Raw genomic sequence first — 12,570 nt, forward strand, 5'->3', positions numbered from 1 at the left:
GTGGGCCGGCCGGAAGTGCGGGGCGGGGGGGGCGGGGACAGAGAGCGCCGTGTCCCCGGGCCGGGCCCGAGCTGAGCGCTGCTCGCTCGCGGGTGCGGCGCCAGGATGACACGATGGCCGCCGGCGGCCCCCTGCTCCCGGACAGCGTGCTCTTCGAGATCTTCCTGTACCTGGACCACGCCGACGTGCTCGCGGTGGGTCTCGTGTGCCGGCAGTGGCGCGCCGTGGCCCGCGACGAGTTCCTATGGAAGGAGCTCTTCTACCGCTACTACCGCGTCTCCCGGGACGTGCCCCGGCACCCAGGTGCGCTGCTCGGGGCTCCGCGGGCAGGCGGGCGCGGTTGTGCCCGCGGGGGGCTCGGGAACCGCCCCGCGCCTTCTGGAGGGGCATCAGAGGGCCGAAGCACTTCGGCTCTCCCTTCCCTTCCGAGCGTTCCGCGGGTGCCCGCCGCCCCTGCAGAGTCACGGCATGCCGCAGCCCAGTTGGATTCCATAGTAATCGCTGCTGCCTTTTCCTGATCGGGGCCTGACAGTTCGGCTCCGGGCTCTGTCCCTTTCTCATCTGCGCTAGGAAGGGCTGGAGGTACACATTAGCTGCTCTGACTCTATTTCCGTAAGATGTAGGCAGCAGCTGCAGCCTGGCTGACAGGGGAGAGCCCTGCAGTGGGTGAGTGTGTAGCACCGTAATTGTACAGAGGGCAGATGCTAATGCGGCGCCTGACCCACTTTGCTGGGGCATGTCAGACTTGATCTTAGCCTCTGCAATAGGAAAATGACCCATTAACAGCATTGGCTGGCCATCCTGCATGGCCCTCCCTGAGGAGAGCTGTCAGCAACCTCTGTGAAGGCAGCCTGTGCTGTACTGCTGCTCTTGCTGAAGAGCAGGCGCGCAAAGCCTTGTCTAGAGGAGTAACCCAGTGCTGTCCCCTGAGCTGCTTCTGGGGACAGAGCCCCTTGTCACCGGTGGAGGTCCCTGGGAGGCAGAAACACAGTGGTCCAGTTCTGTGCCCCAGGATGTGCTCAGTGCTCCCAGCATTGGCTGTGGCACAGAACTGAGTTCCTGCTCTCTAGCTGTGATCTGTGGTGGCCTCAGGAGGGTGAGAAGAAGCAAAGAGGATCAAGCCATGGGAAATCCGCTGCAGCAGGGAACACCAGCACAAAAGAGCTTCAATTAATAAAGGAGAAGATGTGGATGTGACAGTGTAGGCTGCTTGGTTTCAGTTGCATAGTGCGTAGAGCTCCTTTGGATTAAAGATGTTATCTTTGGGTTTTATCTGAGATGCTTTGGGCAGGCTCATTCACTTCATGTCTTCTGAATGTAAGCTGGCAGTCCTGTTCTTCAGAGCTGATGGGGATGGTCAGGGTAGCTTAGTAACAGATGTGGCACTTCCCAGGCTGCAGGAATCATCCCGGGGGGTGATGACAGGGGAGGTGGGCAGTCCCAGGAGCTGGGGAATGCCCTGCCAGCCCTGAGCAGCAGTGTCTGAGCATCCAGGGAGCCTTGTAAGGGTAAGTATGAGTGTTTGGCCAGATGGGAGCTGTCCCAACTGTTTCCCCACTGGGTGGGCTGAAACCAAGGATCTTGAGGGGGGATGCCAAAGCATTCTGCCCACTGAGCAATGCTGGGATGCCCTGGCAGCAAGCTGCGCCCTACCCCAGGAGAGGGTCCTCCCAGAGTACAGTGAGTTCTAAAAAACCTTCTGTCCTGTTCAGTGTAACTAGGAAAGCTGGTCATTATCCATATAAATGTCTAATCCTCTTTACTTCCTTGGGATTTGCTGCCACAACAACTCTATAGGAACTTTGTTAAAAATCCTCTTTATTTATCTCTTTACTGGCAGTTGGTGTAACTTCTCCCAGTGTACTCCAGGCTTTCCTACTGCAGGACTCCTTGTTTGTCTTGACATCTTATATCCAGCTCGTTCTTCTCTTTTGTTTCCCCTGTTTCTTGACTCGTGGAGATGCTTTTTCCTGGTCTCACACCCCTTCTGGAACCTTCTTAATTCTGTGTCAGACAAGACAGTCAGAGTGGAGCCTGGTACCCTGAGGAACAGCTTCTCTTTCATTACATGGCAGATGTGTTTGCAGTGTGCTGGAGCATTTCTGCAGTTCTGACTTCTGTTTTGTCCTGAGCAAAATTGTCAGATAGCTAATAGCTGTGCTCTGGGTGTTTCTAACAGTGGCTGCAATAGCTTAGAAAGTAGTGATATGGTGAGAAGTTGTGTGTTCATTGCAAGAAAAGATTTTTGTGTGTGTGTGGGAGTGGGAAAACTACTGAGAAAAATGTAAAGTCCTGCCAACACAGCTGAAGCTGCAGGGACTGTGGCAGCAGCAGAGCTCCTGGCATTGATGTGCTTTACTAGAGGCTGATTCTGTGGCTGCAGTATTCACCTCAGGTCTGTCACTTCCCTCCCATGTGCATTCTTGTCATATGTCCCTGCTTGTGTTCCAGCTGCTGTCTCCTGGTATGACGAGTTCCAGAGGCTCTACGACACCATCCCTTGCATTGAAGTGCAGGCCCTGAAGGAGCACAATGACCAGGTTTTGCACCTCAGCTTCTCTCACTCTGGCTGTTTGTTTGCATCGTGCTCCAAAGACTGTACTGTTAAGGTAAGGTGGTAGCATTCCCTGCACAAAACTTACAGCTTTGATTTTATAGGGCTCAGCTGTGAGAGCAGCGTTCAGGAAACCTGTGGAGAGGAGAGGCTTTGGTCTGTCGCCACTGAGCTGTTCTCAAAGCCACAGAACTGATGACTTTTACAAATGTAACATTGAGAACTGCATATTCCAGTTTCAGCCCATCTGAAGGTGGTAGAGGTGCCTACCTGGCTCTGGGTGCAAACCAGTCCCTCGTTATGTATAACAATGATAATGACCTGTTGCAGAAGATGTCTTGCATGGGTGGTTATCTTGGGAGAAATCTGTCAACGTGCTTAAAAATCCAACTGTGACACTAACTTCCACTGCCTGTCTGATGGAGAAGTTTGGAGAAGTGCTGTGTTTAGCTGCTTTCCAGAGCTGCAGCTGTTCCCTGTCAGTGGAGATGACAGAGAAGCTGGGTCTTGAAGGTGTTTAAATAAGGTTTTCAGTAACTTTTTTTTCCTTTACCTGATGAGTGCTGACAGGACAGGTGAAGTGGGACAGCCCTCAGGCTTCTTGCAGCTTCCTAACTGTTTGTCCATCTGCCTGTAGATCTGGAGCAATGAGCTGGACATCTCCCTGCAGCACAGCTCCAACATGAGGCCGTACAACTGGAGCTACACACAGTTCTCCCAGTTCAACTCTGATGACTCCCTCCTTCTGGTATCAGGTGTCTTTGTGGGGCCTCACAACTCCTCATCAGGAGAGATTGCCGTAATCAGCATGGGTAAATGATGCCTTTGCCTTCACAGAGCCTTCCCGAGAAGTGTAAAGTGGTGGGATCTGGGGTTCTCTTCTGCCTCTTGCTCTCTGTGTGCTATGGCCTTGACCTCTGCTTGTCCTTCCTTCCCCCATCTGCACAAAGGAGTCCTCGTCGCGGTTTCTTTGGGTAGACCTTCTGGATAGCCTTAGGGATAGCTCGTGTCATCACCTGAAAGTGCAGTGTGACATGTATGTTCTCATTTAATTTCAGCCCTAAGTGAGAGTCTGGGCAAGGTATGAGGTGCCTGTGTTCTCAGCTGTTCTGAAGCCAGCATTTCTGCCTTGAGCAGAGCTGGTCCTGCCCCAAGGTCTCACATGGCTTTGAGATGCAGTCACTCTGCCCAGCTCAACCTTTTCTGATGCAGTTCTGTGAAACCCACTGAACCCAGCTGCATTGTGTCTTGCCATCTCTGTGCTATTGTCCCCCTGTGCCACAACCAAGGAGTGCTGCTAAATGTGCAGCTCTTTTGTTCAGAAGGGCTCCTATGGGGTGGGAGGCTGGGATCGCATGAAGAAGATCTGTACGTGTTCAACTTGTTCTTGTCCTTGGGGCATCTGCTTTGGGCCATACTTGGAGAAGGCCATGTAGCTAGGTTGCTCTCTGGTCTGGTTCTGTCTGGCTGCCCTTAAAGTTTGTTTTCCCTGTTGCGTGTACTTCCCACAGATCTCTGCAGAAGAGAGAAATGATCTGTGTCTGCAGCAGTGCCTTGGGGCTGGCTGGTGGTTGGGCAGTGTCTGCTCAGCTTGCAGTGAAGGTGCTGTGTCAGTGCCTTCCCTGCTGTGGGCTGAGACTTGACTCCATTTTCCATTCCTTATGCAATGGTTTCTCCAGATCCCTTGTCTAGAGCCATCACCTCACACTTCTGTTTCCCCTCCCTTCCAGAGAACTTTACGCTGCTTTCCAGGGTGAGGAATAAACCCTATGATGTGTTTGGCTGTTGGCTGAATGAAACCAACTTGATATCTGGCAATCTGCATCGGATTGGGCGTATAACCTCCTGTTCTGTGCTGTGGCTGAACAATGCTTTCCAGGTGAGGTTCCCCTATTTCAGCGCCGCAGGCAGTGCAGCTTCCTGCTGGTTCTTGTGGGAGGAAAAGCTGCAGAGGAGATGTGAGAGGGAGACAGTGGCTCAGACCCTTGTCCACCCTGTTTATCTCCTCTGGCTCACCTTCTGGATATTGAGCTTGAGGCAACTCTGGCATGGAGTTTCTCCACGCTTGGTGTTACGGTACTCATTGCAATATTCTTATTCTACCTTCTGCTTCCATTAATTTCTGCCTTATTGATTGGGATGAGGAGTCGAGTGCAGTGCCCTAGAGCAAGCGTTGCTGAACAGTAGAGCAGATGAACCACGGCAGGGTTACTGAGGCCTCGATGCGAGGCTGGGCCTGGGGTGGCTGTGGCCTGCCACGTGTCCGAGCAGTGACCGTTCTCCTACTTGGCAGCTCATTGTGTAGTTCCTGGAGGTGGCTGGGAGGCTGGGCTCTGTCCTGCCTGCCACTGCTGAGATATGTGGGCCAGGTGCTGTCTGTTATGCTGCGACAAAGCCTACAGATGGAGTGTGTGCTGGCCTTAGCCTCTGTGCTGCTCAGACACGTTGCTCTTCCATGTCTTGCCTCTGTCCTGTTGTCACAGCTGCACATCCTGGTGTTTTATGTTTTTTTGACTCAAACCTTTGATGCTGGCTCTAGCTGAAATTCCTTGTGGTAGCAGGGACCCTTTCAATAACCACATCTCAGTGCTGCACCTGACACTGCAGCATTAACTCGTGCATCTCCAGGAGGCACAGAAGGACCTTGCCTGGTTTGTCAGAAATGTTGAAGTGTGGCTGCAGACAGCCAAAGCAGTTAGGTGGGGAGAGACTTGCAGCTTGCTTCTGGGAGCTGACAATCCAGCTGATTCTGCTGAGGGGCACATGCAAACTCCAGGAGCAATGAGTTCCTCTCCCTTTGCTTCATGTAGGCTGGAGGGATGGTGCTTTGCACTGCACCTGTTTATCACAGGAGCCTGTTCCTGAAATTCTTGTAATGCCACAAGCAGTGCCAGCCGATGACCTCAGGCAGGGAGGTGGGAGTAAGGCTGCCTGGCCTCTGTGTTCCCAGCTCAGACGTTTTCCTGCAAAAGCCTGGCCCTCGCTTTTTGTTTCATCACACCCACCTCCAGGATGGGAAGGAGTGTCACAAAGCTGGCTGGCCTCTTGGGCCAGTCTTCATGGTAATGCTTAGAGATGCCCATATAGCAGAGCCTGCTGCATGGGCTCAGGCTGTGGCTAGTGGCTGTGTGGAGTCTGTAGGAGCTGCACTGTGGTGAGGTGACTCCTGATTACTTCTCTTTTCTGCTCCCAGGGCATAGAGTCCGAGAATGTGAATGTAGTGAAGAGACTGTTCAAAATCCAGAATCTGAATGCCAGCACTATCCGGACCGTGATGGTGGCTGACTGCAGCCGGTACGATTCCCCAGACCTGCTCCTGGACTATGAGGAGCAGCTGGCTGCCTCTTCCAGCTCCGCCTGCCCGGTCTTTGATCTCGGCAGTGACAGCGAAGAAGATGAGTCCAAGCCCAAGCAGACTCCAGAGCCAGCAGTACAGGAATTGCCGGATGATGGGGGTGTGCCAGCAGAGGATGAGCTGCAGCAGTTCTTTGATGATATCATGGGGGGCTGCGTGCGGCCTGCCTTGACTGAGGCTGAGTTGGAGAACAAGGTGGCTGAGCTGTTCATACGCAACAGAACTAAACCACCTGAGGTGAACCTGCTTTCCACAGATGGCAACAGCAAGACAAAGTACTTAATTTTCACCACAGGGTGCCTCACCTACTCTCCACACCAGATAGGTAAGGCTGTGGTTGAGCTCCAGGGCACGCCAGCTTTCTTAGGGGTGCGGGCTGCAGCTACACTCTGGATATTAATCTGGAAAAGACCTGTGTTATTTGCTGCTTGTTTGTGGTGAGTTGCAGTTTTGCTCAAGCCGGATTCTCTGTACAGGACCAGAGGCTTTTGAGACTCCTCCTCTAACTGGAGGCGCTTCACCTGCGGGCACTTGCCTTGTGGTTGTTTTGTTGCTGCCAGGCTTGATGCTTGACCACACAAGAATGTCATGGCAAGGGCTAAGCAGGAGATCAAGAGTGAGCTCCTGACTTAACATCAGCCACGAGCCATGCACAAGTGGGAGGATATGAAGGGCAGTGGTTGCCCTGACAGGGGCTTGTGAGAGAGCATCAGTCATGCAGAGGTGGAGAAGGTGTCAGGACAAAGCAAGTCTGAGCTGCGTGGAGTTTGTGATTGTGTTGCTTGTGCAGTGCCCCAGCCCCGGAGCATTTGTGCCACCTGGCCTGTTGGTCTGTGGGATGTGGGTGGTTGGAGCTGAACATCTGGCCTAGTGCAGGAAGGGATTGGCTGCCTCAGTGGACGTTTGGTGGTGAGCTCGTGGCGGCAGCTTGCTGGCTCTTGGTGGGGTGCAAGGGGTTGTAACTGCAGCAGAGGCTAAGTATGTGCACTGCTGGGGACATTTGTCTAGCTTAGAACTTCGTGTGTTCATTCAGGGCGTGCTCGGTGAGGCTCCGGAACTAGAATAGACTGAAGGTGTAGGAAATCAGTGCAGTGGTGAGCAGAGGTAGGCAGTCTGACTACTTCTCCAAAAGCCCTTGAGGGTAGCCTAGATGTTCAGTGGGAAGGACCAGACATCAGTGAAAATATGAGGAGGAAAGGAGAGCTGCCTTCAGGCAAGAAGAGTTCTATAAAGGCAGACAACTTCTGTTCCTCTTGGTACAGCCTCTTTTCTGCTGCAGGCTCTTTTAATCTTCCTGGCCTGCACCAGTGCAGTAAGGCAGGGAAGGGCTGTTTCCAGATGCGCAGACAGCCCAGAGAAGAGCCACTTGGTCTTTGCACACCTAAGATAGGAGCGCAGCCTGGACTGCTCAGAGCTGTGATGCTCTGTGCTCTTGTCCCTGGCTGCCAGCAGGAGCAGTGCGGCTGCAGTGTCTCAGCTCCTTACCCAGTCCTGAGCTGCTGCCGAATGCTTCATTGGGTCCCAGTGCAGTGACTGAGCCTCTCTCCATGCGGTGGCTGCCTGCCCCTGGGAGCTGGTGCTCCTGGGCTGTCTCTTGGCAGCTGCTGGGAGCTGTGCTCCTGGTGCAGCTGGGCTTGCTTATAGGCATCACAGCTTTGTTGCCCAATCTACTGCATGCAAGCACTTCTGTGGGAGTTCACTTGGAGCTTCTCTCTCCCTTGTGCTGGTGGAAAGCAATCTGCCTGATCTGTTGGCTTGTGCGTGCCGGGATTGTATAACTGAGTTTGGAATGTGGAGCTCAGTGCTACCTGATGGAGGAAGAAGCTGCCAGGGAACAGCAAGCTGGGTGGGAAGCGAAGGGCCTGGGCTGCCCGGCTCAGCTGCAGCGATGTGAAGGCCTTGGGCTTGAAGGCACAACATGGGGTAGTCCTGGCCTCATTCCTGTATGGGAGGTAGCAAGTCAAGAGTGGCAGCAAGGGTTCTTTGCGTATCAGGACAAGATCTTCCCACTTGGACACATGGAGGGTGCTGAGTACATGTGTCGAAGAGCTGCTGAGGCCTATGGGTGCCCTCCTGGAGGCCATCACAGGGCACTGTTTAGGACCTCTGTCTGGAGCTTTTGAGGGAGAGGGCTCGACCCATAGCACGTGGTTTGGAAGCTGTAAACCACTGAGTCTGGTCCTGGTTTCAGCCCTTGTGCCTGGAGCTTCCCGAGCTGACCCCCAGCTGTGTGTCACAGCCACAGGAGGAAACACCAAGTGGGCTGTGCCTGCTGGGCTCCCTGAGGCTGAGTGCAGCAGGCGGTGGGCCCAGCCCTGGGGCTGCACAGGGAGAGCTTTTCTGCAAGCAGACAGCTTCTGTGGCCAGCACAGCTCCCTTGTGCTGCCAAGGCTTGTAGCCAGGTGAGGCTGCAGCAGGTGGGTTGGCAGCTAGGCACTGAGCTTCTCGCTGCTGGGGCTGAATGTGCCAGCGTGTCACTTACAGGCACTGTTCTGGCCCAAGGCACTGCTAATGAGAGCCTGGAAGCAGCTGGCAGGGACAGGAGCCCTGTGCCAGTCCTTCCCTCAGCCCCTGGCTGGAAACGAGCCAGTCCTCCTTTCTTAAGCAGTGCTGAGGGAAGTCCCTTCTTGAAGCCTATGGGCTTTCATCAGCCCTGCTGGTCTGTGGCAGCAGCCCATGGATGACATGATTCTCCTTTCTGTTCCCAAGGGATTAAAAGGATCCTGCCCCATCAGATGACTACTGCTGGGCCAGTGCTTGGGGAGGAGAGGCGCTCAGATGAGTTCTTTGACTCGCTGGATCACGTCATTGACATCCATGGGCACATCATTGGCATGGGTCTCTCCCCTGACCACCGGTGAGTATGATGGGATGTGGGGAGGAACGTGGGTGCTGCCCTCACGCACCAGAGGGTTTGGGTTACAGCTGTGTGGAGGTTTTGGAGTAAATGGGAGGAGAAATGACTTTCTGCCACAGGGCAGACCTCTCTGCATCAGGCTGGAGTGAGGCACTCTGCATTAGAGCAAATGGCTGCCACTTACTGACTGCACAAAGTGGTGGAAGAAAGAAGTCTGGAAGCAGCTGGATCACCTCAGTCAAATGCCTTTCGGCTGGAGTTATCTGCAGGGACCCACTTGCATACCTGCATGTGGCTGCCACGACAGTGGTTACTTGTCCTTCCTTGAGTGCTAGCAATAAACTGCACCTTCTGGAAAACAGTTGCCCATGGCCCTGTGCCTTTATCTAGAGCTGGGAGCAGTTTCTGACCTTTGCTGCAAGTCTCTGGCGTGCTGCTGGGAGAAGGAGGGCCCTGTGCTGACCTGGAGCAGGGAGCCTGCCCCGGCCACCTCTGCTCACTGACATCCTGTGCTGATGGGAGGTGAACATCTGAGCATCTCCCCCAGTCCTGTCAGGAAACCTTTCCTCCCTCTGCTGCTGAGCCCAGTTCAGCGTGGAGGTCAGGCACAGAGTCCTGGTGGAGTGAAGGAGCTGCTCCTAGCAATGCATTTCATTCCTGAGGCAGAGGGATAGGCTGCTGTCTGTGGCGTTGATTTTAGTGAGACAAAAAAGGCTCAACCTAGTCTCTAGGGCCCTCCAACCCTAACCCCTTCCTTTCCAAGGGAGGCAGGGAGCAGTTAAACACTGTGGTGTGTTTCCACCTGCATTTCAGAGCTGCAGGCCTGCTAAGGACCAGGGTAACTGCATGGTCCCTGCCCTGCTTGTCTGCAGGGGGAGGGGGTTTTACGCTGGGGCTTCGTGAGCAGTGAGGCACAGGGTAACCCCTCTGCTCCCCTTCCCAAGATACCTGTACGTGAACAGCCGTGCGTGGCCTCGGGACTGCGTCATCTCCGACCCCATGCAGCCACCCCCCATTGCTGAGGAGATCGATCTGCACGTGTTTGACTTGAAGACAATGAAGGAAGTGAAACGAGCCCTCCGTGCGCATCGTGCCTACACACCCAACGAGGAGTGCTTCTTCATCTTCCTGGATGTCAGCAGGGACTTCGTGGCAAGGTGTGTGGCACTGGGGATGGGCAGGATGCTGCCCCAGGTACAGGATGGCCTTGGGCATTGCACTGTGGGCTGATGTGCTGCAGGCAGGGCTGGTCTGAGAGCTGCAGGCTGCTGTGAGCAGAGCAGGGAATGGGAGGCTTGTGAGGAGCAGTGACTGAATCAGTGGGTGCTGCTGGAGGCTGTCTGCTCTGGTCCTGTTGTGAAATCAGCAAGGAAAGAGGAAATGTGGGGCTGTGGCATGTTTGTCAGTGGGTGACAGTTGCCCTTCTTGAGGGCTGCAGGCAGCAGGTATTACAGGGCAAGTTGTGGGGATGGCTGGAGCAGCCTCACTGCGGCCCAGAACAGGGCTGGCTTGCTGCAAGTGCCACAGTGTGAGTCTGGCTGCAGGTCCAGGTGCACAGCCCATGCGATCGTGCTTCTCTGAAGGGCTTTTCTTGCTGCCGCTGTGAGGCCTCATTTCAGGCTCCACTTCTGGAAACCCAACTGTGTCTGTGGGAAGGCCTGGGTCACAAAGGGGATTTGCCCACCTAGGGTGAGTGCCCATGGGTGATGGCACTGCAGATGGAGGCTGGGGCCTCTGACTGGGGCAGGCTGCTCAGTGTGGAAGGCAGGTCCTGCATGGCAGACATCCTCACCACTGTCTTGTCTGCTGCAGTGGGGCAGAAGATCGCCATGGCTACATCTGGGACCGGCACTATAACATCTGCCTGGCCAAGCTGCAGCACGACAACGTGGTCAACTCGGTGGCCTTCAGCCCGGTGGAGCAGGAGCTGCTCCTGACAGCCAGCGATGACACAACCATCAAGGTGTGGCGCTCCCCTCGTACCGTGCGAATCCAGCAGGCCAGGAAGCCCAGGCCCAGGAAACTGCTCTTCTCCTGGCTCATGAACCAGAAAAGCTGAACCCAGGTACACCTGCTCCTGCAGCTTCCTCACTGCAGCCACCTCTGGAGCTTGCAGAGCTTTGTGCCCTGCACAACAGAGACGAGCTCTGGGCACACCAATCCCCTCAGCTGAGTTAGGAGGAACCCTGGCAGTAGGAACTGCTTCCTCCTTGGAGCATCTGCTTCAAAGACAGAACGTAAGAGCTGAGGACCTGTTTCTGGGTCCAGTGGGCAGCAGCCCGAGCTGGTCACTGCAGGGTAGCCTCCCCACAGCTTATCACAAACGCTGCTACTTGGTCACAGCTCTCTGGTTGAGCTTTGGTCTGAGAACGTCTCCACGATTTGTACTGTGTGGGCCTGGGACGCGGCTGACTTCGCTGAGAGCTACAGGCTGCAGAGCACCTGCAAAAGCAGTGGTACAGTGCTGTGCTGCCTTACTGTGGGACTCTTTTAATATAGTAGTTTTATTACTGTTTGTTTGTCCCAAACCTTCATGGGCAACTTGTCTGGATGCTGGGTGTGCCGAGTGCTGTCTCACACAGTGTTTGGGCCACAAAGGGAGGGGAGGAAGGATGAGAGGGCTGAAAAGGTGGTGGGGGAGGCAATGCGGGGACAGAGCTGGAGGGGCTGGGCTGCCCTGCCATTGCCTTCTCTTACATCTGAGTCCTGATACCATCAGTTTACAAATCAGAGTGGGGAGAGCTGGTGGTAACACAATTCTGGCTTTGCCCTGGTCTTCCTCTGTTCTGTAGCACCTAAATAAGCTATGGCATCAGTAGCATATTTATTCCAGGGGATCTGCTGCCCCTTCCAAGGGGTAAGCTGTGATGATGGGTCTCATGGTCACCTCCCTCCTATGCTACTCAAGTTGTGGCACTTTAGGTTCTCTTGGTATGTTCTCTGTGAGCAGGTAAACAGGTGGAGATGCAGCCCTCCTGCCTGAAGCTATGTGTGAATAAGCCTCCTTCCACCTGGGCTGACTCACCTTGGGGTCAGCAATCAGCTCCCTCTGAGTGCTCCTCTGATGGGGGAAGCTGGCTCACTCTATGAACCCAGTGTTGTTTACTTTGTGTTTGTCCCTGAAGCTTTTCTCTCTCCAGCCGTTAGCTAACTGTTTGTTAGAGTCTGAAATTAAGCTCCCACTCTTCGCTTGGCCCAGACAGCAGGGGCTGAAGCTCCTGGGCAAGCAGTGACCCCAGGAGCTGCACCTGCTACTGGGGGCGGCCCCCTACCTCCCCCCCCCGTATCAGGAGCACCAGGGCAGGTGTCTGTGCCACTCACAGCATTAGGTTGCAGACAGTCTGCATGGAGGCAGCGATTGCTCTCTTACTATGCACTGATGGCTTTAACAGCTCCTGCAGCCCTCAGTGAGAGGGTTTCTCACCTTTCTTTTGCCCTGCCCCAGCAGGTGCCCACGGCTTTATCCAAAACCTCTTTACTCAGGTTTTCTGTCATCACAGGACTTCTAGAAACAAGGGCCTCCTTTGTGTGTCTGTATGGGTGGACATGCAAGATCTAAACCCAGCTCTTGGTGCCATTACACATCAAAGGAACAGTTTCCACCTTCCCTCCTGCCCTCAGATAGCGAATCCTGTTTTCCTCCCTTGGCATGGTGTAGTAGTGAGCAAGGCACTGAGGGTTTGTGTTTGTACCAAGTTTTGCTCTTCACCATGGCATTGAATAAATAGTCTGCTAAAGCATCTCGGCGATGTAAGTTTGTTTTTCTTAGTACTATTTTTTCTACTGAAGCAAAACTGAAGCCAG

The 12,570-nt window shown here is 54.3% G+C and overlaps 1 protein-coding gene across 1 annotated transcript; it reads left to right on the forward strand.

The window, feature by feature from the left end:
• FBXW5 (F-box and WD repeat domain containing 5) lies at positions 4 to 12,506 on the forward strand. Its single transcript, XM_021413678.1, has 8 exons — positions 4 to 303; positions 2,452 to 2,609; positions 3,192 to 3,366; positions 4,285 to 4,433; positions 5,748 to 6,234; positions 8,619 to 8,766; positions 9,711 to 9,923; positions 10,579 to 12,506. Exons 1-8 carry the CDS (start codon positions 114 to 116, stop codon positions 10,823 to 10,825), a joined length of 1,767 nt encoding a protein of 588 aa, XP_021269353.1. The 5' UTR covers positions 4 to 113; the 3' UTR covers positions 10,826 to 12,506.

Source organism: Numida meleagris, chromosome 16 (genome assembly GCF_002078875.1).
Source record: "Numida meleagris isolate 19003 breed g44 Domestic line chromosome 16, NumMel1.0, whole genome shotgun sequence".
In the NCBI taxonomy this organism is placed as follows: Eukaryota; Metazoa; Chordata; class Aves; order Galliformes; family Numididae; genus Numida; species Numida meleagris.